The 27,666-nt window shown below is 45.4% G+C and overlaps 1 protein-coding gene across 1 annotated transcript in view; it reads left to right on the top strand.

The window, feature by feature from the left end:
• The window catches only part of LOC109416786 (death-associated protein kinase related), a gene marked incomplete in the record, with an annotated part of 584,944 nt that extends 565,886 nt beyond the window's left edge, over positions 1 to 19,058 (top strand). Inside the window, 1 exon segment of the mRNA XM_062844370.1 lies at positions 16,148 to 19,058. Coding sequence (XP_062700354.1) covers positions 16,148 to 16,953 — 806 coding nt within the window.
• Positions 19,059 to 27,666: the final 8,608 nt, after the last annotated feature.

The raw sequence follows: 27,666 nt of genomic DNA, 5'->3' as shown, positions 1-27,666 counted from the left end.
CAGACTGAAAAAAATATTGAATGTCGGGTCAATTTTTATCGTATGTTGGGCCATTGTTGGACCAATATCGAACAACTGTTGGGTCTATGTTGGGTTTGGTGGCCAAAATAAAAACAGGTGAATGATAGGTTGATGTCGGGTTTGACGTCATCAATGCTGGAGCTGATATCAATTGAATGATGGAAGGATGGTTGATTATCTCAATGTCAGCTGGAAATGACGCTGGATACTGACACTTTTTAACACTGTATGGAAGGGGGGGGGGGTTTAGGGGGCAACATTGCATCCTTCTCCCCCCATACCCACCCCCTAACACCATTCACTACTTGTTTCCCATAAAGCAATCTTATACATAATTTTAAGTACTCCAACTGATCTGAACACAATCAAATTCCATTTAGGTAACGTTACCTAAATGGAGGGACCTAAATAGATTTTACCTAAATGGATCCTACCTAAATGGAGGTTTGAGTGTATCTGCATGCAACTGGAAGCATAGAACAGATCACCTTCCGATTGATTTGAATTAGGTAGTCACACCTTTAACACAACAGCATCCAATCGGGCTGATTTTTTGGTATGGTGAGGATATTGGTGAGCTTTGAGTTAGCTATGAGAAAAGCGGTTTAGGGACAACACGTCTAAAAGTAAAGGCTCAATTCAAAAGAACAAAGAATCACTAGGGTAATTGATCCGATCATGGAGGAGTTAAGCGCTGGGTTCATGTTTAAACCACAATTGTATCGCCCCAAGCAAACTTTTTACATGGATTGAATTGAAAATAATAAAATCCATCCTTAATCTACGGGAAAATAACGAAATATTGCCACTTTGATGTTGTTATGAGCATTTTATTCGTTTTTATCTGAAAGATCATTGTGTTCCTAATGTTGCGGTATGTGTTCCTAATGTTGCGGTATTTTGTTCCTATTGTTGCGGTATCCCATTGAAATCATATGGGATACCGCAACATTAGGAACACAGCAGCAAACACATTTATGAAAATATTTTTTTAAAATAGGTTTTTGGGCAAATCTTAAGCAAACAAATGGTGCAATCTCATAATTTAAGCACCATACATCTATTAAAAATACCTTTTGGTAACATTTCAGTCGAAAAAGTGCTCAATTGCCATTACCGCAACAATAGGTACTACCGCAACGATGGGAACAATTACCCTATGTTTGTTTTGTCTTTTCGACGTTTTTCCCTTTCCACGTTTAAGTATTCGTCATATTGTCTTGCGACGTTTCTTCCGTAATCCAGGTGAATAATTTATTTTTTGAAGGAAATCTATTTTTTTACTTTTGGATATTTCTACTTTCGACGTTTTGCCACCAAACCTTTTCTAAAGAATTTCTCTAACAGTTTTGCACCGATGTAAACTAACGGTCATGAGTTTGAGTTAACCAAAAGCTTAAAGAAACAAGTGGAGTTTTCAATCTATTCTATTCTATTCTATTCTATTCTAGCGCTTGCACAGCCAGTATTGAAAAGCATCCTGGAAATACCAAAATTTCTTCCGGTATTTTCTTGTCAACGTAATGTTTCGAATTTGATAAAGGAAGAAACGGGGACAACCGTACCAACCTGTTGTGACCGGGGGTTCAATACAGTTTCATCTTAGCAGTTCTTCTGCCTCTTCACTTCATAAGCTTCGTTGAAAGACTGATCCGGTTTGTCAAAAACGTGACAATTGATCTGTAAGACTTGCCTACTTCGTTCTTTTTTACTTCAGTGTATCTGAACTGATCTCACCGCTCTATCCTTCACAACATTACTTCCCTCCTCTACTCTAATTGGTTGGAGGCATGATTGGAAGTTGTTAAAAAAAAACTTCCTTTCCACTTTCTCACTACCTCATACCTTTCTACCTACTCTCTCCTTCTTCTGTACATGTACAACCCATGTATTCATACGTTCAAGGTCATCGCTAGAATCAAAAATGGACCGTATCCCTTCCATTCAACTTTACATCACAGTGTCCATCAATCATCTACACCCGGTAACCATGTACCAATGTGTGAAACCTCTGTCAAAGTATCTATTTTCTTATAATACTCTGATATACGCATGAACTATAGCAGACCCACTCAACGGACTCAGCGGTCTAGAGTGGGCAAACGATTGGAATCATCCTTCCCCTTACTCACATTGACTTGCAACCTGACGTAGCAGGCGCTATCCTTGCATAACAATAGAAGATCGTCAGCACCAACAAGGCATCATCACTGTACCTGTCATTTAAGAGCAGTTATCTTATTGGTTTTTTGTCTGAGTGTAGCTGATCTGGCGATACAGGAGTAACAACTACGGGGGTCAATCAAGTTCAAGTTTAGTTTAACCTTCTTCGTGCATTAGCTGGCATTCACCTCACTACATCACGCACAACTTCGCTCAGCGTGCCTGTCATAATGACCCCAATGCACGACCAGGGTTAAGTTAAGAACGTTTCATTAACAAGTACCTACAAGTATAATCGTTATCGCTCCAATTCCTTTCACGGTAATGTTTGATTATTCCTGAATCAAAAGTTATTTCAATTTACTTTGCATGGGAAAAAATCTCATCATAGTAATCTTTGATTTTGTTTTAGCGATTATCAAATGTCAATGTATCCTAAATGTTTTCATTCACCTACATGGTTTGCCCTCTGACTTTCAAGGAAGAGAAATTTCGAATACAAGACTTTTGCTTACCCAGAGAATCAATTACATTTATGCCACAAGATCAATACCAGCCACAATACTGTGCCATTGTTAGACAGGATATGCCGCAACGCAACATAGAACAGTTACCTCTAGTTCCGTTTACTTATCGCTTTCATTATACGAATCAATTGACCCTCGTCTGTCTGCATAATTTAATGTGATGGATAACATTTGTTTTACCAAGTACAATTCCTCATTCAGACTGTGAATCCTTTGTGACATAACCGATCCTGGCCAAATTTTGCACACTTATTTGGGTCCTAAAATGGGATCAAAAAAGTTTTGATCTGATGGGATACCATTGAATTTTTCGTTTTTCCATATAAACGATGACCCACTCTAATGCGCACTCCTTTCTGGCTAGTGGTGTGGAGTTTTCAATCTATTACTCTTAAGAGAAATTGTAACGAACCTAGACAGGAGCTTGTGAATAGGCAGGCATCCCCCAGAATGGCATACAAGGTGTGGCCATCAGGTTTGCTCTAAATCTGCGATCAGCACTCAGTAGCGCTACCATTTTTTCGCACCGAGCAGCGTGGGAGGTTGTCACTCAAGTCGCCTCAACTGATGACAATTTGATTTCGCCTAGGCAGTAGGTAATATTGCTCCCGCAGAACTGGTTTCGATTTAATTAGGCTGATCTGGTTGGCTCTAGGCTCGCGTAGAGTACGCACTTTTTCCATGCCACAAACTAGTCGATGTGTGTATATATGGGGCTTGGATTGGGGTCCGGAGGCCCAAATCAAGCAGTGAAGGGGACGCAACCCGATGAATAGAGTTGTCACAGCATTAGCCAAAAAGGCGAGAGCAGATTGGAAACTTTCGATTAGGTTCACGCTACGGATTTAGTTGTAGAGAGTACAAACTTACACGCGATGTGGGCAGATCTCGAATCTTGGTCCACTTTCCTAGTCCAACCGACACTGATCTTAATCTGTAGATTGCTTTGAATTTCGGGGGTTTGCGAATGCCCAAGCGAGCGAGTGATTGTGAGGCTTTCCTTATTAGCAGCGACACTGGCCTGGCCTCTATCAACAACAACCGATATTGGGCGTTTATTGTCCATTAAATTTTGACATCTAGCACAAATGTCACACGCTGCTGCTCGGTCGTTCTTTTGGACCTAATTATGAGATTGAACCGTGCCAGATTGTTTTGAGAGGCCACCCGCCACCGGTGGCCATTAAATGCCAGTCAATCGCCGACGTTACACCGATTTTACAACCCAAATTTCCTCGCCAGCCTTGAAAGGCCTTCGACCGCTGTGCCGATGACTGCGCTGCATAGTGGGAGAAATTTGGGTCCAAAACAGAACAAAAGTTTTCTTCTGCAAAGTGTCCAAAGCTGTTAGTTTACCTCTGATTATCCACAGTTGTTTCCGGAAGAAGTTTTTATTAGTGGGAGGGAATGAAAAGATGTCAGCCATGCATTCACCTATATTGTCTGATTGTTTCTATTGAAATACTTATAACTTGCATGTAAAATAACATGGAACGAGCTCACCAGCTCATTTTATGCGTTTATCGCATGATCGGACACAAGTTATAGGTAGATTGTCATAAGCCAGACATTATTACACAACGAACAATTCATTTTTCTGTATTTTGACCAATGACGATGCCACTGTGCGGGTTGGAGCTACCGATCGATGCGTAGACTTCCGCGTCTTGTTCTGCCTTCTAAATTCCACCGGCGGAACTCGTTGGCGGCCTCTCTAGACGGTGGCGATGGTGGCGGCGGGTTAGAGGCGAGTGGAGAAAATCGATGTGCGGCCGATGATCATTAAAATCAATTTTTTCGAACACACAACAATGATGCGTTGGTCGAGAAACAAAAATCTGCTCTGAGGTGGAGGATGTTTACAAAATGTGAGGGAGGGTCAGCGATGAAGATGCCGAGCAGAGAGGCAACCGTGTGGGGTTCGATCGATTAACTGCTTGGAGAAGAGACTAATGATGACCGAAAAACGAGGCACCCCCTCACGATTATTGCCGGGTCGGGTCATTTAACAACGTGTGTAGTGTATGCCGGGGAGGTGTTTACGTCAAACAGACGGGCCGTGTTTTCTCGCGCGGCCAATTTCGTTTATGAATGAATTGGAGAAAAAAAAAATGGTGAATGAAATTTTCGGTGCTTCTGAATCGATTCTTCAATGGATGTACGTGCGTGCGTGTAGTTCTGATTTGGCCCGGTGAAAATCATCGATCTGTTTGCTTATGTACATGTTTACACACAATTCGTGTTGAGTCGGTGGGGAGCCTGATCGACCGGAAGCAATCAGAACATACAAACTCGATTTGTAATTTTATTTATGTATAACGCAAATTCGGGGCTCCTTACTGACGGCTGACAATAACGTGAGCCGTGAAATTCGGAGGCGCATCATCAGCGGAAGTCGGGTCTACTTCGGGCTCCAGAAGAAACTGCGGTCGAAAAAGATTCACCCACGCCCCAAATGCACCATGTACAAAACGCTAATCAGACCGGTGGTCCTCTACGGACACGAGAGATGAACATGCTAAGGATGATCTTCGGCCGTATGCAGGAGAACGGTGTGTGGCGGAGAAGGAAGAACCACGAGCTCGCTGCACTTTACGGCGAACCCAGCATCCAGGTGGCCAAAGCCAGAACAAGGATACGGTGGGCGGGGCATGTTGCAAGAATGCCGGACAACAACCCTGCACAGCTGGTGTTTGCTACTGATCCGGTTGCCACAAGAAGGTGTGGATCGCAGAGAGCACGATGGGCGGACCAGGTGAAGCGTGAGCTGGCGAGCATTGGGCGCGACCGAGGATGGAGAGCGGCAGCCACAAACCGAGTATTATGGCGTACTATTGTTGATTATGTCTTGTCTTAAATATGATGTAGAACAAATAAATGCATGTATGTAGTAAAAACAGAAGGGAAATTAGATCCAAGCGCAAAGGCGGTTTCGTCAAGCAGGTTTGTGCACGGTTTCAGTACAAGTACTCCTCAAACCTCAAACTCCACATTGCTTCGAAGCTCATACCTACGATCTACCGTGTGCCAACTTACGCGAAATTTAGGTAGCACAACGACGCGACTTGGCACGAAATGCTATACTTTGTTTCAACTGCTTAAAAACGACACACCCTGCGAAAGAATTTGCCTCCACAACGACGTGCATGGAATTCTCTCTTTCTCTTTCACTCTTACACACATTTTGTGAACAACAAGGTAAAGTAACGTCAAAATCCCAAACAAAATCAAAATAGTGCTATGATATTTTTTTCTTTGACGTTTCAAGGACTTGTTGTTCCTCCAAGAGTTCTTTCCGGGAATCTTCTAGAGTGTCTTTCCATAATTTATCCAGGGGTTATGTTCTTTCAGGAGTCCCGGAATTTCTTCAGAAATTCCTTACGAGACTCTTCTAGGAATTCCTTTTAAGATTCTTCCAGAGACCCTTTTTTTGGACTTTCTTCTAGGATTTCTCCAGTAATTGTTTTCGGGATTGCTCCACAAGTTCTTTAGGGAACTCCTCAGGGGTCCTTCAGAGGCTCCCTTTGACATTCTTCTAAATGTTTCTTCTGAAATTTCTAAAGAGATTACATTTGGGATTCCGCCAAAAATTTATACTGGGAATCCTATTGGAGCTCCTTCTAGGTCTCTTCAGGTCTTCTAGAATACAAAGCAACGATTTCTTGAGGAATGTCCCCCAAGATTCCTCAAGCAGTTCCATCTGTGATTCCCCTAGAAATTTCTTCCGGCTTTCCCCTAGGAGTTCTTTCTAGGACTTCTCCATTTGAGGATTATACCATCTGAGATTCCTCCAGAAGCTCTTTCTGGGAGTGATGTTTCGAGTTTTTTCGAAGATACCTTTGATCAAGCCTGTTAGCAATCGTTAGCAACGTATTGATCATACGCAAACAAGCCCTCTTGAAGTGTAGACGTGTATCTGTAGCTTTTCAATAAAACAAATTTGATCTCTCGTTCGTTACTCGCGTCTTTTTTTTTGAGTTCCGGATAGACCGAACCTCTTCAGGCTATGGGCCCAGCATGCTTCCACCGCGCAAAGGGATCAACTTTTCGAACTGGCAGTACTGAGTCAGGCTACATTTGGAGGCCGTGGAAGTATCTGAAGCACTGGAGTAAGATGTTCCTACTGCGGACCCGGAACTTCAAATGGATCGGAAGGCTAAATCTACGCTAGTGAGCCTTATCTCGGATGAATGCTTGAAAATAGTCCGGGAGAACCAGAAGACCAATGCTATGTGGAAGGCATTCGAGGATCCCTTTGCAAAAAAAAGTCTGTAGCAAGTCAGACAGTATTGCGGAAGCAATTGGCCAGGCTGCGAATGCGTGAAAGATCCTTCGATGAGAAGTCATTTCCAGATGATTGAAAAATTGATGCGGCAGTTGAAAACGAAGACCGATTTGGTGGAGCAACTGTTCCTCACTCTACAGTTTTGACCCTCTAGTAACAGCGTTGGAGAACATGAACGAGGACGGACTAACTCTCATGAGCAGGTGGATCAGCGTTTGTTAGCCGAGGAGATGAAGCGGTCCGATCGTCGTGAAGATCCAGTTGATGACGAGGGCGCAGCTTTCGTTGGCAGAAGAACCAAGAATCCGTAGAAGTTCATTGGTTAGTGTCATCGATGCACACCGGTTGGGCATATACAGCCTGATTGCTGACAGAAGCCGAAGAATGGTCAGAATGAAGCTAACGTAGCAAGTGGAGCAAAGATGATACCGTTTATGGGGAACCAATCAGCACCCGTGAAGAAGTCCAAGAAGCTGGTATTCTACGTGGACTCGGAATGTAGTGGCCATTTGGCTTATCGCAAGGAATATCCTCAGTCGCTGAGGAAGGTGGCAAAACCGTTCATAGTGGATGCTGCAAAAGATGGCGTATCCACAGAGAACAGACGTTTATGCTCGAACAAAAATACGTCGAAATCGCGTGTAAAGGATTTAAGTGTACCTCAACGCCACCAGCGGAGACTACCCCACATAAAAGGCGGTTTGACCCCACGATGGCAGTGTTCATCACACCAACCCACAAAGCGACACGAGCGCCAAACAGCCAAAAACGGCGAGCGCTGGAAACAAAAATGAAAACACAACAATGTAAGTGATGGGACGCTTGGGCCATACTCTGATATGGCCGTTACAAAGTTTTACCGAAGACGGATAATAACAAGACAGCTCCCACCCTGTCGTAGGCGACATGGTTGAAACGCCCTCAACGATTCACAGGAACATTAAAACATTATTGTGTGCGGGTACATGCTAATATGTACACAGAAGTTGTAACATCTCGCGCACACTGATTCATGATGTTATTCCCTGGAGTCGTTCGCGGCGCTAGTGTGCTTGTAGTTCCCAAGGTATATGGAGCAAGAGGGTAGTTGTCTGTCTTGCTATTTACTGTCTTTGGTTTTACACAAGGCTGAAAGCGAAGATAGACGTCTGTTCTCTGTGGCGTATCATTGGTCGGTGAATATGAAGGAGAAATTTGAGGGATCACGTATGTAGGCCGGAGTTAAGTTCGAGATGAAAAAAATGTGGTCTACCTCCCGGACATGCGTCGCAATCTACCTTCGGTGAAGAAGCTACTCGAGTACGGCATCGAGCAATTGTTCATGAAACAGAATGGACAAGAAAACGCGATTTTGAAACACGACGTTGAAATTATTGCAGAAGCGAATCTTTTATGAGCTCGAGTTGGTTGCAGATCCTGGTACCTCAACGGTTAATCTATGTGCTGCGGAGGTAAGTTCCATTCCACGTCGTCTTGGGCATGCAAGTCAGCAAGCCAAGAACAATTTAGGGAAGTACGGAATGATAAATGGTATCCAGGAGAAGCTGAAGGACGTTTGTTTTTGCGACACGTGTGTCAAAGGCAAGCAGTGTAGAGATCCGTTTAACAACAGTCATGAACGAGCGACCCGCCGGCCCTCCGGAGCGAGTGCATTCGGATGTCTGTGGACCAATAGACCCTGGAGGCTGGGATGGCTTGTCTTTTATTGATGACTAGTCATTTAGCCATCATCTACAACATCATGAGAAAGTCGCAAGTGTTTGAATATTTCAAGAAGTATGAAGCGATGATGTCGTCTCAGTGGAACCTGAAAATAAGTAAGCAGACCGTGGAACATGGAAGAGTGGAAGTTTTACAAGACAGAGGGCATTCAAATTCAACCAATAATCGCGTATTTGCCTCAGCAAACTGGAGTGGCGGCGAGATTTAATAGCACATGAACATGTGGTGTGAAGCTGCACTTACTGCTACGTACCTGATCAATAGAAGTCCGACGGCTGCTATTCCGGAGAAGGTCACACCAGCCGAATGTTGGATGAAAACTAAACCAGATATAGAGATGCTGTGAATCTTCCGGTGCAAGGCCTATGCCTGGGTACCGAGCCAACTGAGAAAGAAGCTGGATGATAAGAGTCGTGAAGCAGTCATAATAGGTTATACTCCCAACGGGTACCGCAAGAGTGGGAAAATCGGGACGCTGTAGACGTAGTGGATGCCGGTTTCCAAGACAATGTCGAAGTAACAGATGATGAAAACGAAGAGGCAGAGCATCCATCCGGTGATGAACGCAATGAGTTTGCAGAAGGGGAAGCAAATGAAGCAAATCCTGGTGAGCTCCCTTCGCAACTAAGAGTGTGGAAACTGGTTCGATGCCCTAGAGCAAGATCGCTGCATTCCAAATGGATATTCTTTACGAAACATGACGAGTATGACAATACTATCAGGCATTAAGCGAGACTTGTTGTCAAGGACTATCTTCAGAAACCTGGAGTGGATTTTTAAGATACCTATGTACCACTGCCGGAGCTGACTTCTACAAGAACTGTGCTAGCGGTCGGAGTTCAGAAGAAGCGCTACTTCCATCAAATGGACGTGAAAAGCGCCTTTCTGCATGGCGAGCTGCAAGAATCGATCTATATTACTGTTCCGAAAAGCATAAAGGCTAAACCTGGTGACGTGTGTTAGCTGCAGAAATTCAACCCCCCCTCCTGCTCGAAAGAGAAAATCAATAGTGTCATGGGGAAGCTCGGATTTCAGAGATCGAAACACGATTATTGTCTTTATGTTTGGAGAAGAATTTGCGGATTGCGGTGCAGTAAATTACTTTCTCCAGCTAGCCTAGTGGTTATGCCGGGTTCGATTTCCGTTCCAGTCGGGAAATTTTTCTCGACTCCTTGGGCATATGTATCATTGTACTTGCCTCACAATATACAAATTCATGCAATGGCAGGCAATGGAAGCCCTTCAATTAAAAAAGACACGGACAACGTCTTCAGCTTTTGGCTGTACAGACTGTTTTAAACTTAACATTAGACAACGGACAACGGAGCATGCACCAGTGGAAACGCGGCTCCGTGTTGTGCGGCTCCGTGGTCGTGCGGCTAGTGTCACCAAGCTCTTAGTCGCATCGTGCCGAGGAGCGCGGGTTCGATTCCCGCCGCAGCTGTCAGGAAAAGTTTTCGGCTGTGCCACTGGGCGTTGCATGCTAGTCCGTTGTCTAGTGTCGTGCTTCCTTCAAAGAGCGAAAAGCTCACTGGAAGCATTGAACGTGTCCGTGTCTTTTTTAAACGGGGAAGAAACTATTCTCACGAAAAGTTTCAACGCCCAAAGCGGGAATCGAACCCTCACCCCATAGCATGGTGCGATTATAAGCTTGGTGACCCTAACCGCACGGCTACGAGGCTCCATAAATTAACCCTCTAATACCCAAATTTTTGATTTTGATCTAAGTATCATTTTTCGTCATCTAAAATCGATTTAAACATGTTTTGGAAGATTATTCTTTTTAATTCTCGATTTCGTGAATTTCAGTTTTTAATTTTTCTAATTTTTTTTTGAACATCCCCACACTTCTATATTTTTCCTGGAAGCCAATTTGGGGAACGGATTTTTTGAGATGAAAACATTTTGAGATTTTAAGATTATTGTTGAAATATTATCATTTTAAATTTTTTTCACAGAGAATTTTATTTTCCGTGTTATTTTAAGGAAACTAATTTTAGAGTGTATTCGATTCTCTTAAACTATTAAACAAGGATAGAATGATTTGGGAAAAATTTAAAATATGTTAATTGTAGCGATTCAATACAAAATAAACAATGACTTCTAAAAGGTGACTAAAACATCAATTTTTCAATGATTTTCAAAAAATGTAAATACGTTCTATAATACATACACCAAAAACCATTTTGAGATATACAAAACAGTCCTAAATATCAGCCAAAAATATAAAAATTTTGATTTTCCACGAAACAAAAATTACAAAAATTATCAAACTATACCCCGTCTAAAGGCGGGATTGGGTATTAGAGGGTTGATAAATGTGGAAGTGCTCAAAGATCATTAAGTTGAAGTGAGACAGGCCAAGTTCCAGTGGGGAAGTAGAGCCATAAAAGAAGAAGAACGTACGTGGAAGAATGCAACTGTCCCAGAGCACTGTCATTGCCAAGTTACATTTTGATTGCCTATTTGTCTTGTAGAGGTTTTCCAAGCCGTCATATGACCATCATAAAACCGAAATAAAACCTTTTATTTTGGTTTTACTATGGTTTTAAGAACCTCTTTTAGTCTTTTTGACTAAAAAAATGAAAGCCATCAGCTTCTAATTGGATTTGCCGACGCAGATTGGGCCGGTAATCAAGAAGAACGTAAATCGGTAAGTGGCTTCATCTTCAAAGTTTATGGGAACACGGTCTCTTGGTCGAGTAAGAAACAGGTGAGCGTTGCAGAATATATTGCATTGAGTTCTGTAGCTACTGAAGCAATTTGGCTGACTGGAATCCTGAATGACTTAGGCGTGACTGGTATTGAACCTGTAAACATTTTTGAAGATAACCACGGGTGTATCGATATGGCAAAGAACTTCAATTTCAAAGCAGTTTCGGTTGCAATTGGAGGCAGGAATTCAATCAAGCTGTCAGCCGATACCTCATTCCTTTTGTTAGTATACATCATATTCAAGATAAAGTTGAATCAACAATATGTCTTCACAATACACGATTAGGAGCCGACACCTCACCAATATCCGCATCAAATGGACCTTCATCACGCCATGGTTGTAATTTGCGAGGCGCCCGTTAAAAGTATGAAGAAACATCTTCTTGTGGTGTTCGGAAATGCGCCAACTTTCGAGGATCTCTCAACTAGTCTCGCCTAAATTAAAAATTAGTTAAAAACTTGATTGACCGCCCGCAGTTGCAACTCCAGTATCGTCAGATCAACGACACTCACACAAGGAACTAATGAGATAATAAGATAGCTGCTTGGGACTAATAGGCATCTTCAGTGTGTGAGCGTTTATGGTCTTGTATTTTTAGGCAACAAGGGCGCCTGCTGCGTCAGGTTGCTGGTCAATGTGGGCAAGGGGAGGGAAGTGATGATTGCAATCGCTTGTTGCCAACAGGCCGTTGAGTCCTCTGCACCTGCACAAGCTCATGCGGGTGTCGGTGTGTTGGTGGGAAATGTTTTATGTTTGGCAAAGGGTTCATGCATTGGTCCATGAGTGCCAGGCGTAAAGTGATAGATCGTGTGAAGATTACTGTGAAGCGGCACAGTTCGCTTGGTTGCATAACTTGTAGGCGCTATATGATAGATAGACACTATGCTGTGATGAATGAAAGTTGGAAGGAAGGGAAACGGCTTTTTTCAAATCCATTTCTGGTACTAGCGATCGCTACGAACATACGAATATACATGAGATGCATATGTATGAGAAAGAGAGATAAAGTAGATAGAAAGATGCAAAGTAGGAGCAGGGACGAGCCAGGGATTGAACCCAGGACCTTCTGCATATGAATCAGAAGCGGTAGCCATTAGACCACCAAGCTCGTCTGGTCTCGCCTAAATTGAGGCTTGTTTAAACTCACGTCCGCTTTGCTCAATATTAACATCACCAGAATCGTGCAATACTCTTGCACCTGGACATTTTACCATTGGGCACCCGTTCACTACATTACCTGAACCAAATATCAGCCACCTTCAGGAGAATCGCCTAGGCAAATGGCAACGACTTTCTCGATAAGTTAACGAAGTATGGTCTAGTTGGAGCAGCGAATACCTTTGTATCCTGTTGCCTCAGAGTAAATGGCAAGCCTTGCAGCAAAAGTTGTCATCAAAGGTGACCCAAAATGAGTTTAGAGGTACTCGCTGGTGTACAGCCTCTGACAGACCGCTTTGCGGAGTTATCGTTCCGGTTCCTCATCCGATGCGAGGTTGTGAATCCATTGGTCATAGAAAATTTCGAAAAGCTGCTCGAACAGAACCCTCAAACTCGTTTTATGAGTGTGTACTACTGGTACATGACGCTGGAGGTAAGCCCATCTCCGGTTAACACCAATCGTGACAACTTCTCAAACTTCGACAGTTGCTCTGTAGATTTTGATCTGTCCATGAAGGATGAGATCACCGGAATGCCAGAATCTTTTCGTTCCGTGTGTATTCCACAAATTTTTGCAAGTAAGTTCGGGCATGTTAGCGGGGACAGACAGTTCTTCACAGACGGTTCGAAAACCGATGATTCGAGTGGTTTCGGTGTCTACAACGAATTTCATAGCGCCACCTACATGCTTCAAAAGCCATGTTCGGTATACATTGCTGAGCTAGCGGCTATATACTACACCTTAGAGTACATTCGCACTCTTCCACCTGAGCACTACTTCATTTTTACCGACAGTCTAAGCTCTCTGGAGGCTGTTCGGTCAATGAAACCGATGAAGCACTCAGCGTACTTCCTGAATGGAATACGCCAAGTCTTGAGTGCTTTGTCCAAACGCTCATACATCATCACCATAGCTTGGGTCCCTTCACATTGCTCAATTCCGGGCAATGAGAAAGCGGACTCTCTGGCTAAGGTGGGCGCTAGCGGAGGCGATATTTACGAGCGTCAAATCGCCTTCGACGAATTTTTTGCATTGGCCCGTCAGGAGACCTTGATCCGCTGGCAACACAAATGGAGAGATGGAGAGATGGGTAGATGGTTGCACTCCATCATTCCACAGGTGTCGAAGAAGCCATGGTTCAAAGGGTTGGATTTGAGCCGCGATTTCATTCGTGTAATGTGTCGGCTGATGTCCAACCACTATTTGTTGAATGCACATACCTTCCGTATTGGACTCTCAGAAAGCAATCTCTGTGTCTGTGGCGAGGCTTACCAGGATATCGAACATGTCGTGTGGGGATGCAATGAGTATCGTGAGGTCAGATCTGAGCTGCGTGAAATTCTCCGGGTCCGAGGAAAACAACAGAAACCCGTTAGAGAAGTGTTGGCAGGACTTGATTTGGAATACATGAATCTGATTTACCAGTTTTTGAAACGTGTTGATGTCAGAATTTGATATAGTACGTTCCTGGTTTTCGTTGTCCGCCTTTTGGTTTTGTTGTTCGCCCCTGTCTGTCGTCACCCCCCTTCCGTTTGTCCTCCTCTTGTCGTTTTCTACCGATAAAGTCCTTTCTTTTTGGTTCCGTTACAGATATGGACAATTTGTCCCATCAATGTTTTAGTATAAGTTAGCAAATAATTTAGTTTTAAACCCATAAATCCCTCCTTCCCAATTTTATTTTATTTTTTTTTTCCAATCCTTAACCTCGAAACAGCCGCGAGTACTTCGGCTTCCCAAACTAACATAGTTTTAAGGCAGTAATAAATTGTAAAATGTAAAATCATTGTAAAAAAGCAAAAGATTTCGGCTCAGTTATGCCCATGTGGCGCCCGAGCCTGCCAAATAAATGAATAAGTAAAAAAAAAAAAAAAAAGGTGACCCAAACTCATCCGGATCAATATGGCATAGTAACAGTACGTCGAGGACAAACAGAGTATCAACGTCCGGTACATCAGTTTGTGTCTGTGGGAGTTTGTTTGATGATTCTCGAAAAGCGCAGCGACCCGTTACACTGTAGTACGTCTAACGTGGTCTGAAACCTCTCTGAAACCATCCTAGAATCCTTCGGATAGCTTCTTAAAACAACTGAAAGCCCCTCTGAAACTCTCCTGTAACTCCATGAAATTCTCAGAAACATACCTGGAACTCTCGTAACGTCCCTGAATCCCCTCTCAATTTACTGCATAGTTACTGGGATAATAGACGTTACGTCCCCACTGGGACAATGCCTGTTTCTCAGCTTTGTGTTGTGTTCTATGAGTACTTCCAGTTATTAACTGAGAGCTTTCTCTGCTTATGCCTGTTTTGTATTTGTATATCGTGTGACAATCACGAAGATACTGTATGCTCAAGGAAGTCAAGGAAATCTCCATATCGAAAAGTTCCTGGACCAACCGGGAATCGAACCCGTCACCCTCAGCATGGTCGCTGAATACCTACGCCTTTACAGTTGTGGTTATATAAGCCTTAAGACGATACATTGTAGTGTCTGGTTCTGTTGGTACAGTGCTAATCTTTTCTAAAGAAATTTTTATTCCAAGTTCCATGAAGGTCTTACCAAGCATTTGATTATTTCAGAAATTTGACCTTTCCAAGAATCATACTCACTTCCTCCTTTCTTCTTCTCCCCTCCCCCCATTCCACAGAGGAAAGTACGGCATCGTTCGGCGAGCGGTCGACAAGAAAACCGGCGTCAACTATGCCGCCAAGTTCCTGCGCCGGCGGCGCCGCGGCCAGTGCTGCGCCAAGGAGATCAACCACGAGATAGCGGTGCTGATGCTGTGCGCCAACTCGCAACACATCGTGCGGCTGCACGCCGTCCACGAAACCCGCCAGGAAACCGCACTGATTCTGGAACTGTGAGTACCTAGTTTTAAGGACGGGTTAAGGACGATTGATCGAATGACCTGCTATTTGTTTTCACAGAGCTACTGGTGGCGAACTGCAGACCATGATCGACAGCAAAGGGCAGCTTTCGGAAGCGAAAACTCGAACCTGTATGCGCGAGATTCTGCGCGCTCTGAACCACATGCACAAGCAGTCCATCGCACATCTGGACCTGAAGCCGCAGAACATCCTGCTCAGTGGCGGCGATGTTGAAGGTAAGTATTGATCACTTGTACCGGTGATTCCACGCCTAATTGTGTCACATTCTTGCAGATGGCCTGAAACTGTGCGACTTCGGTATCGCGCGTATCGTCGAGGATACGGGCAAGATATACGAGATCCTGGGCACGCCGGACTACGTCGCGCCCGAGGTGCTCCACTACGAACCGCTGTCCCTGCGGACGGACATCTGGTCGATCGGGGTGCTCACGTACGTGCTGCTGACCGGGTTTTCGCCCTTCGCCGGCGACAACAAGCAGGAAACGTTCCTCAATATTACCAAATGTTTGCTCACCTTCCCGGAGGACCTGTTTGAGGACGTGTCCGAAGATGCCATCGACTTCATCAAGAGCACGCTTCGGATCAAACCAAAGTGAGTAAAGGAGATTATTTTCGCTTATTTAAATAATCTGATTTTGGAAATCTTCTTTCCAGGGAGCGCCCCACAGTCGAAGACTGTCTGGAACATCGGTGGCTCAGGGAAGACAGCATCAGCCGGACTAGTGAAGCATTGGCAGCCTCCGTCACCGCCCAAATAGAAACGGAATCCTACCCGACGACGAACGGTCACATCCACAAGCAGACCATCGAAATCGTGCTCAGCAATGGCCATAGTACCACCAATGGGTACAGTTCGTCACCGCCCTCGGAAGGGAAGTCGGAACCGAGTTCTCCTGCATCCGATAAGGTGACGGTGGCACCAGAAGAAGAGGTCGACGACGAGGCGGAAACCAACAAAGAGAACGTTCTAGTACAAAATGGTGGCACTCAGCAGGCGCCACAGCCACCGCAGCTAACCAGCGTTGTGGAAATCGTGACCGTTTCGCTCTTCCCGGACGCACCCACCACCCCAAAAGTAAGCCGCAAGGCGCCACCTTCCGAGCAGCACCAGAACCACCACCATCACCACCACAACCACAATCACACCCACCACCATCACAGTAACCACAGCAACAGCAACAACAATAACAACAACAGCAGCAGCGTCGTCGTCGTGACATCCTCCGCGACGGCGACGGCGACGTCCCCATCGGTCAAGGCTTACGTACAAAAGTTCCAGCAGCTGCACCAGCCGCACAACGACTCAACGGCGACCGTTATGCTTCCGACGACGATGGAGAACGGCTTCTGTGCCGTGGCCGCTGCCACGCTACGCTGCCTCAAGTGCAGCGAGGAGACGCCCGGCGCCGGAGTGACCAGCCGGAAGACGCTGCAACAGCCGCCGTGCGTCGGCGAAAAGGGCATCATCTGCTGAGAACCGCTTCCCGGGCTCACCGGGAGACCGTTGGTCCGCCGGTAGTAGTGCCCGTGGGTCGTCAGAGCAATGCCGACGCTTGAAGCGTCGCCGCTGGTGTACTTATGCATATAGTCGTCGTCAGTCATCGTCAGACTTCTCCGTTGTAGAGAAGTGGAGAGAACAAAGCAAGCGCACGAGAATTCAGTACAGTCGGAATCGTAGGGATTGTTATGCGTCGCGTGTATCATAGTAGTAATCGTAGTAAGCAGTTGCGGATGGATTTACGTTTTTCTTTTATTATTGCTTTTTGAGCGAGATTTTTCCTCGCGTTGTTTAGTAGGATGAACCTTTTCTTTATTTTCTGTTCGTTTTCACCCTGTAGCTTGGATTGGTACCTATATTTTTCTTTCTTTCTATGAATAAATGGAAGCTTAGATGGACATTGGAGACTTTCAGAAGTGTGGAAAGGCTTGGGGCTTCGGGACCTAACCTCTCTTCAATGCGTCTGTTGTATGGGCAACCCACTGATCAAAGTGAACATGTGTCTTGAACTGTTAAAATTGTTGACACATAACCATGAATGATTATAAACTGGTGCATGTTTATTACCTCTGAAAGGTCATTCATAATCTGAAACCGGATTATGCATGGCCACTTAGAGCATACAATCTGAAAAGTGTTAAAATTGCATTCATTGAGCCTTCCATAAGGTGTCCCCAATATCTAGTTCTACTTCCTCACAACAGATGTCGCTATTCTGTCAACTTCCAAAGCATTTCCCAAACCAAATTGTTATTTCCATTATTTATTGTTTATTTAAATTGTCAAACATTTGAAAACCCCCGAAAATTTTGAGGATATGCTCATATTATTTATTTGACACACTTTCCCACATTGGCTACGACATAACCTCAAAAACTGCAACGTCAAATTATCACAACAACAGTGAGTGGAGCAGCAAGGTTTCTCCATGTCCAATGTTGGTGCCTTCAATGTATAAACCCTTGCGCTTTAAACAACAAATCGAAATCCTTCTCCATCCGTCGTGATCCCTCGTGGAATCGAAGTGCTTTTTATAGAAAACAAAATCTAGAGAAACAAAATGGCGGCCAAAAATGTCCGCTCCTATTCGATCTACTTCGAAGCGCCTTCTAAGAGTGTTCGTGTGTGAACGCACGATCTAGTATGTATGTGTGTGAAGTACGTGAAGCGATCAGCTTATTAAAGCATCAGCCTGCCTTAGCTTAACGAAAATAAATCAATTTTTAACGACGAAAACCCCATAGATGACGAAGGAGGCGAGGCGTGCGCGAGTGTGTGAGTGTAAATATCTGATTTCCCAGAAGAACAAGAAGAAACCGAAACGCTGGGGAATGTCTTTGTAAATTAGTTACTTCCCAAACTATGCAACCCGACAAAACAATTGCGTTACAAAACAAATTCGCTAACGATTAGATTTTTTCCTAGGTTATAATTTTTAAAATATTCAAACCAACGCTTTTAACTTATTTGTTTATTTGTCAAACTCTACTTTTTGTCTTTTCTATATTTTCCCTCTTAACATTTTACCTAGATCAACACCAACACAAACAAAACTACTTAGGCTAAGAATCGTGTTTTGAGTCAACTTTCGTTTTCTAAGCGTGTACATATTAAATCTAAAACTTTAACTTTTAACCCTAGTTTTTATCAAACAAACACTGTGTATCCCCTTTTTTAAGTTTTTAACGAACTATGAACTTTTAATCCTACCTGCACACACACTATGGCGCCAATTAGTACTACTACAGAAAGTTACTCGGTTTTAGTAAAAACCAACTGCGAATTGAGTTCAAAACAACACTGACCTTCTAAATTTTTCGGTTTTGTTGGCGATATGAAATGCCACCGCGCCGGCAACGAGCTAAACGTAGTCCTATCGTTACGTCCGGTAGGAGTTCTTTAGCCTGCCTGCAGTTTGGTTGTCCGGCGTGAGTTAGGAGCGAGTTAGGAAGGGTGAGCGAAAAAGACAAATTGATGGAAAAGCGCTCGCCCGCGACGTGTGTTAACAAGTATGAGAATGCTGTATGTAATGTAGTGAGTCGCGCAGAAATAGACCTTATTGTAAAACATTATGAAAAATACTCTATTGATGTTAAGAGTTTATTTGATCTGAGACTACCGAAATACTCCATGTTTCTTGTTTTTGTCAGGAATCTGCATTGTTCCTCTCTGAATTCTGGGGAGAATCCTCTCAGGATTCTGAGGAGAATCCCCTCGGGATTCTGTGGAGAATCCTCTCAGTATTCTGTGGAGAATCCTCTCAGGATTCTGTGGAGAATCCTCTCAGGATTCTGTGGAGAATCCTCACAGGATTCTGTGGAGAACCCTCACTTGATTCTGTGGAGAATCCTCACAGGATTCTGTGGAGAATCCTCACAGGATTCTGTGGTGAATCCTCACAGGATTCTGTGGAGAAACCTCACAGGATTCGGTGGAGAATCCTCACAGGATTCGGAGGAGAATCCTCTCCGGATTCGGTGGAGAATCCTCTCCGGATTCTGTGGAGAATCCTCTCCGGATTCTGTGGAGAATCCTCTCCGGATTCTGTGGAGAATCCTCTCCGGATTCTGTGGAAAATCCTCACAGGATTCTGTGGAGAATCCTCACAGGATTCTGTGGAGAATCCTCACAGGATTCTGTGGAGAACCCTCACTTGATTCTGTGGAGAATCCTCACAGGATTCTGTGGAGAATCCTCACAGGATTCTGTGGAGAATCCTCACAAGATTCTGTGGTGAATCCTCACAGGATTCTGTGGAGAAACCTCACAGGATTCGGTGGAGAATCCTCACAGGATTCGGTGGAGAAACCTCTCCGGATTCTGTGGAGAATCCTCTCCGGATTCTGTGGAGAATCCTCTCCGGATTCTGTGGAGAATCCTCTCCGGATTCTGTGGAGAATCCTCTCCGGATTCTGTGGAGAATCCTCTCCGGATTCTGTGGAGAATCCTCTCCGGATTCTGTGGAGAATCCTCTCCGGATTCTGTGGAGAATCCTCTCCGGATTCTGTGGAGAAGCCTCTCCGGATTCTGTGGAGAATCCTCTCCGGATTCTGTGGAGAATCCTCTCCGGATTCTGTGGAGAATCCTCTCCGGATTCTGTGGAGAATCCTCTCCGGATTCTGTGGAGAATCCTCTCCGGATTCTGTGGAAAATCCTCTCCGGATTCTGTGGAAAATCCTCACAGGATTCTGTGGTGAATCCTCACAGGATTCTGTGGAGAATCCTCTCAGGATTCTGTGGAGAATCCTCTCAGGATTCTGTGGAGAATCCTCTCAGAATTCTGTGGAGAATCCTTCCAGGATTCTGTGGAGAATCCTCTCCGGATTCTGTGGAGAATCCTCTCCGGATTCTGTGGAGAATCCTCTCCGGATTCTGTGGAGAATCCTCTCCGGATTCTGTGGAGAACCCTCTCCGGATTCTGTGGAGAATCCTCTCCGGATTCTGTGGAGAAGCCTCTCCGGATTCTGTGGAGAATCCTCTCCGGATTCTGTGGAGAATCCTCTCCGGATTCTGTGGAGAATCCTCTCCGGATTCTGTGGAGAATCCTCTCCGGATTCTGTGGAGAATCCTCTCCGGATTCTGTGGAGAATCCTCTCCGGATTCTGTGGAGAATCCTCTCCGGATTCTGTGGAGAATCCTCTCCGGATTCTGTGGAGAATCCTCTCCGGATTCTGTGGAGAATCCTCTCCGGATTCTGTGGAGAATCCTCTCCGGATTCTGTGGAGAATCCTCTCCGGATTCTGTGGAGAATCCTCTCCGGATTCTGTGGAGAATCCTCTCCGGATTCTGTGGAGAATCCTCTCCGGATTCTGTGGAGAATCCTCTCCGGATTCTGTGGAGAATCCTCTCCGGATTCTGTGGAGAATCCTCTCCGGATTCTGTGGAGAATCCTCTCTGGATTCTGTGGAGAATCCTCTCCGGATTCTGTGGAGAATCCTCTCCGGATTCTGTGGAGAATCCTATCCGGATTCTGTGGAGAATCCTCTCCTGATTCTGTGGAGAATCCTCTCCGGATTCTGTGGAGAATCCTCTCCGGATTCTGTGGAGAATCCTCTCCGGATTCTGTGGAGAATCCTCTCCGGATTCTGTGGAGAATCCTTCCAGGATTCTGTGGAGAATCCTTCCAGGATTCTGTGGAGAATCCTTCCAGGATTCTGTGGAGAATCCTTCCAGGATTCTGTGGAGAATCCTTCCAGGATTCTGTGGAGAATCCTTCCAGGATTCTGTGGAGAATCCTTCCAGGATTCTGTGGAGAATCCTTCCAGGATTCTGTGGAGAATCCTTCCAGGATTCTGTGGAGAATCCTTCCAGGATTCTGTGGAGAATCCTTCCAGGATTCTGTGGAGAATCCTTCCAGGATTCTGTGGAGAATCCTTCCAGGATTCTGTGGAGAATCCTTCCAGGATTCTGTGGAGAATCCTTCCAGGATTCTGTGGAGAATCCTTCCAGAATTCTGTGGAGAATCCTTCCAGGATTCTGTGGAGAATCCTTCCAGGATTCTGTGGAGAATCCTTCCAGGATTCTGTGGAGAATCCTTCCAGGATTCTGTGGAGAATCCTTCCAGGATTCTGTGGAGAATCCTTCCAGGATTCTGTGGAGAATCCTTCCAGGATTCTGTGGAGAATCCTTCCAGGATTCTGTGGAGAATCCTTCCAGGATTCTGTGGAGAATCCTTCCAGGATTCTGTGGAGAATCCTTCCAGGATTCTGTGGAGAATCCTTCCAGGATTCTGTGGTGAATCCTTCCAGGATTCTGTGGTGAATCCTTCCAGGATTCTGTGGAGAATCCTTCCAGGATTCTGTGGAGAATCCTTCCAGGATTCTGTGGAGAATCCTTCCAGGATTCTGTGGAGAATCCTTCCAGGATTCTGTGGAGAATCCTTCCAGGATTCTGTGGAGAATCCTTCCAGGATTCTGTGGAGAATCCTTCCAGGATTCTGTGGAGAATCCTTCCAGGATTCTGTGGAGAATCCTTCCAGGATTCTGTGGAGAATCCTTCCAGGATTCTGTGGAGAATCCTTCCAGGATTCTGTGGAGAATCCTTCCAGGATTCTGTGGAGAATCCTTCCAGGGTTCTGTGGAGAATCCTTCCAGGATTCTGTGGAGAATCCTTCCAGGATTCTGTGGAGAATCCTTCCAGGATTCTGTGGAGAATACTTCCAGGATTCTGTGGAGAATCCTTCCAGGATTCTGTGGAGAATCCTTCCAGGATTCTGTGGAGAATCCTTCCAGGATTCTGTGGAGAATCCTTTCAGGATTCTGTGGAGAATCCTTTCAGGATTCTGTGGAGAATCCTTTCAGGATTCTGTGGAGAATCCTTTCAGGATTCTGTGGAGAATCCTTTCAGGATTCTGTGGAGAATCCTTTCAGGATTCTATGGAGAATCCTTTCAGGATTCTGTGGAGAATCCTCTCCGGATTCTGTGGAGAATCCTCTCCGGATTCTGTGGAGAATCCTCTCCGGATTCTGTGGAGAAGCCTCTCCGGATTCTGTGGAGAATCCTCTCCGGATTCTGTGGAGAATCCTCTCCGGATTCTGTGGAGAATCCTCTCCGGATTCTGTGGAGAATCCTCTCCGGATTCTGTGGAGAATCCTCTCCGGATTCTGTGGAGAATCCTCTCCGGATTCTGTGGAGAATCCTCTCCGGATTCTGTGGAGAATCCTCTCCGGATTCTGTGGAAAATCCTCACAGGATTCTGTGGTGAATCCTCACAGGATTCTGTGGAGAATCCTCACAGGATTCGGTGGAGAATCCTCACAGGATTCGGTGGAGAATCCTTTCAGGATTCTGTGGAGAATCCTTTCAGGATTCTGTGGAGAATCCTTTCAGGATTCTGTGGAGAATCCTTTCAGGATTCGGTGGAGAATCCTCACAGGATTCGGTGGAGAATCCTTTCAGGATTCTGTGGAGAATCCTTTCAGGATTCTGTGGAGAATCCTTTCAGGATTCTGTGGAGAATCCTTTCAGGATTCTGTGGAGAATCCTTTCAGGATTCTGTGGAGAATCCTTTCAGGATTCTGTGGAGAATCCTTTCAGGATTCTGTGGAGAATCCTTTCAGGATTCTGTGGAGAATCCTTTCAGGATTCTGTGGAGAATCCTTTCAGGATTCTGTGGAGAATCCTTTCAGGATTCTGTGGAGAATCCTTTCAGGATTCTGTGGAGAATCCTTCCAGGATTCTGTGGAGAATCCTTTCAGGATTCTGTGGAGAATCCTTTCAGGATTCTGTGGAGAATCCTTTCAGGATTCTGTGGAGAATCCTTCCAGGATTCTGTGGAGGATCCTTTCAGGATTCTGTGGAGAATCCTTTCAGGATTCTGTGGTGAATCCTCACAGGATTCTGTGGAGAATCCTCACAGGATTCGGTGGAGAATCCTCTCCGGATTCTGTGGAGAATCCTCTCCGGATTCTGTGGAGAATCCTCTCCGGATTCTGTGGAGAATCCTCTCCGGATTCTGTGGAGAATCCTCTCCGGATTCTGTGGAGAATCCTCTCCGGATTCTGTGGAGAATCCTCTCCGGATTCTGTGGAGAATCCTCTCCGGATTCTGTGGAGAATCCTCTCCGGATTCTGTGGAGAATCCTCTCCGGATTCTGTGGAGAATCCTCTCCGGATTCTGTGGAGAATCCTCTCCGGATTCTGTGGAGAATCCTCTCCGGATTCTCTGGAGAAGCCTCTCCGGATTCTGTGGAGAATCCTCTCCGGATTCTGTGGAGAATCCTCTCCGGATTCTGTGGAAAATCCTCACAGGATTCTGTGGAGAATCCTCACAGGATTCTGTGGAGAATCCTCACAGGATTCTGTGGAGAACCCTCACTTGATTCTGTGGAGAATCCTCACAGGATTCTGTGGAGAATCCTCACAGGATTCTGTGGTGAATCCTCACAGGATTCGGTGGAGAATCCTCTCCGGATTCTGTGGAGAATCCTCTCCGGATTCTGTGGAGAATCCTCTCCGGATTCTGTGGAGAATCCTCTCCGGATTCTGTGGAGAATCCTCTCCGGATTCTGTGGAGAATCCTCTCCGGATTCTGTGGAGAAGCCTCTCCGGATTCTGTGGAGAAGCCTCTCCGGATTCTGTGGAGAATCCTCTCCGGATTCTGTGGAGAATCCTCTCCGGATTCTGTGGAGAATCCTCTTCGGATTCTGTGGAGAATCCTCTCCGGATTCTGTGGAGAATCCTCTCCGGATTCTGTGGAGAATCCTCTCCGGATTCTGTGGAGAATCCTCTCCGGATTCTGTGGAGAATCCTCTCCGGATTCTGTGGAGAATCCTCTCCGGATTCTGTGGAGAATCCTCTCCGGATTCTGTGGAGAATCCTCTCCGGATTCTGTGGAGAATCCTCTCCGGATTCTGTGGAGAATCCTCTCCGGATTCTGTGGAAAATCCTCACAGGATTCTGTGGTGAATCCTCACAGGATTCTGTGGAGAATCCTCACAGGATTCGGTGGAGAATCCTCACAGGATTCGGTGGAGAATCCTCACAGGATTCGGTGGAGAATCCTTTCAGGATTCTGTGGAGAATCCTTTCAGGATTCTGTGGAGAATCCTTTCAGGATTCTGTGGAGAATCCTTTCAGGATTCTGTGGAGAATCCTTTCAGGATTCTGTGGAGAATCCTTTCAGGATTCTGTGGAGAATCCTTTCAGGATTCTGTGGAGAATCCTTTCAGGATTCTGTGGAGAATCCTTTCAGGATTCTGTGGAGAATCCTTTCAGGATTCTGTGGAGAATCCTTTCAGGATTCTGTGGAGAATCCTTTCAGGATTCTGTGGAGAATCCTTTCAGGATTCTGTGGAGAATCCTTTCAGGATTCTGTGGAGAATCCTTTCAGGATTCTGTGGAGGATCCTTTCAGGATTCTGTGGAGAATCCTTTCAGGATTCTGTGGTGAATCCTCACAGGATTCTGTGGAGAATCCTCACAGGATTCTGTGGAGAACCCTCACTGGATTCTGTGGAGAATCCTCCCAGGATTCTGTGGAGAATCCTCCCAGGATTCTGTGGAGAATCCTCCCAGGATTCTGTGGAGAATCCTCCCAGGATTCTGTGGAGAATCCTCCCAGAATTCTGTGGAGAATTCTCTCAGGATTCTGTGGAGAATCCTCTCCGGATTCTGTGGAGAATCCTCTCCGGATTCTGTGGAGAATCCTCTCCGGATTCTGTGGAGAATCCTCTCCGGATTCTGTGGAGAAGCCTCTCCGGATTCTGTGGAGAATCCTCTCCGGATTCTGTGGAGAATCCTCTCCGGATTCTGTGGAGAATCCTCTCCGGATTCTGTGGAGAATCCTCTCCGGATTCTGTGGAGAATCCTCTCCGGATTCTGTGGAGAATCCTCTCCGGATTCTGTGGAGAATCCTCTCCGGATTCTGTGGAGAATCCTCTCCGGATTCTGTGGAGAATCCTCTCCGGATTCTGTGGAGAATCCTCTCCGGATTCTGTGGAGAATTTTCTCCGGATTCTGTGGAAAATCCTCACAGGATTCTGTGGTGAATCCTCACAGGATTCTGTGGAGAATCCTCACAGGATTTGGTGGAGAATCCTCACAGGATTCGGTGGAGAATCCTCACAGGATTCGGTGGAGAATCCTTTCAGGATTCTGTGGAGAATCCTTTCAGGATTCTGTGGAGAATCCTTTCAGGATTCTGTGGAGAATCCTTTCAGGATTCTGTGGAGAATCCTTTCAGGATTCTGTGGAGAATCCTTTCAGGATTCTGTGGAGAATCCTTTCAGGATTCTGTGGAGAATCCTTTCAGGATTCTGTGGAGAATCCTTTCAGGATTCTGTGGAGAATCCTTTCAGGATTCTGTGGAGGATCCTTTCAGGATTCTGTAGAGAATTCTATTCAGGATTCTGTGGTGAATCCTCACAGGATTCTGTGGAGAATCCTCACAGGATTCTGTGGAGAACCCTCACTGGATTCTGTGGAGAATCCTCCCAGGATTCTGTGGAGAATCCTCCCAGGATTCTGTGGAGAATCCTCCCAGAATTCTGTGGAGAATTCTCTCAGGATTCTGTGGAGAATTCTCTCAGGATTCTGTGGAGAATTCTCTCTGGATTCTGTGGAGAATTCTCTCTGGATTCTGTGGAGAATTCTCTCTGGATTCTGTGGAGAATTCTCTCTGGATTCTGTGGAGAATTCTCTCTGGATTCTGTGGAGAATTCTCTCTGGATTCTGTGGAGAATTCTCTCAGGATTCTGTGGAGAATCCTCTCCAGATTCTGTGGAGAATCCTCTCCAGATTCTGTAGAGAATCCTCTCAGGATTCTGTGGAGAATCCTCTCCGGATTCTGTGGAGAATCCTTTCAGGATTCTGTGGAGAATCCTTTCAGGATTCTGTGGAGAATCCTTTCAGGATTCTGTGGAGAATCCTTTCAGGATTCTGTGGAGAATCCTTTCAGGATTCTGTGGAGAATCCTTTCAGGATTCTGTGGAGAATCCTTTCAGGATTCTGTGGAGAATCCTTTCAGGATTCTATGGAGAATCCTTTCAGGATTCTGTGGAGAATCCTTTCAGGATTCTGTGGAGAATCCTTTCAGGATTCTGTGGAGGATCCTTTCAGGATTCTGTAGAGAATTCTATTCAGGATTCTGTGGTGAATCCTCACAGGATTCTGTGGAGAATCCTCACAGGATTCTGTGGAGAACCCTCACTGGATTCTGTGGAGAATCCTCCCAGGATTCTGTGGAGAATCCTCCCAGGATTCTGTGGAGAATCCTCCCAGAATTCTGTGGAGAATTCTCTCAGGATTCTGTGGAGAATTCTCTCAGGATTCTGTGGAGAATTCTCTCTGGATTCTGTGGAGAATTCTCTCTGGATTCTGTGGAGAATTCTCTCCGGATTCTGTGGAGAATTCTCTCTGGATTCTGTGGAGAAATCTCTCTGGATTCTGTGGAGAATTCTCTCTGGATTCTGTGGAGAATTCTCTCTGGATTCTGTGGAGAATTCTCTCTGGATTCTGTGGAGAATTCTCTCTGGATTCTGTGGAGAATTCTCTCAGGATTCTGTGGAGAATCCTCTCCAGATTCTGTGGAGAATCCTCTCCAGATTCTGTAGAGAATCCTCTCAGGATTCTGTAGAAAATCCTCTCAGGATTCTGTGGAGAATCCTCTCCGGATTCTGTGGAGAATCCTCTCCGGATTCTGTGGAGAATCCTCTCCGGATTCTGTGGAGAATCCTCTCCGGATTCTGTGGAGAATCCTCTCCGGATTCTGTGGAGAATCCTCTCCGGATTCTGTGGAGAATCCTCTCCGGATTCTGTGGAGAATCCTCTCCGGATTCTGTGGAGAATCCTCTCCGGATTCTGTGGAGAAGCCTCTCCGGATTCTGTGGAGAATCCTCTCCGGATTCTGTGGAGAATCCTCTCCGGATTCTGTGGAGAATCCTCTCCGGATTCTGTGGAGAATCCTCTCCGGATTCTGTGGAGAATCCTCTCCGGATTCTGTGGAGAATCCTCTCCGGATTCTGTGGAGAATCCTCTCCGGATTCTGTGGAGAATCCTCTCCGGATTCTGTGGAGAATCCTCTCCGGATTCTGTGGAGAATCCTCTCCGGATTCTGTGGAGAATCCTCTCCGGATTCTGTGGAGAATCCTCTCCGGATTCTGTGGAGAATCCTCTCCGGATTCTGTGGAGAATCCTCTCCGGATTCTGTGGAAAATCCTCACAGGATTCTGTGGTGAATCCTCACAGGATTC

This window comes from Aedes albopictus, chromosome 1 (genome assembly GCF_035046485.1).
Source record: "Aedes albopictus strain Foshan chromosome 1, AalbF5, whole genome shotgun sequence".
NCBI lineage: Eukaryota > Metazoa > Arthropoda > Insecta > Diptera > Culicidae > Aedes > Aedes albopictus.
The sequence above is the reverse complement of the archived record's forward strand: the minus strand, read 5'-3'. Positions and strand labels throughout refer to the sequence as shown.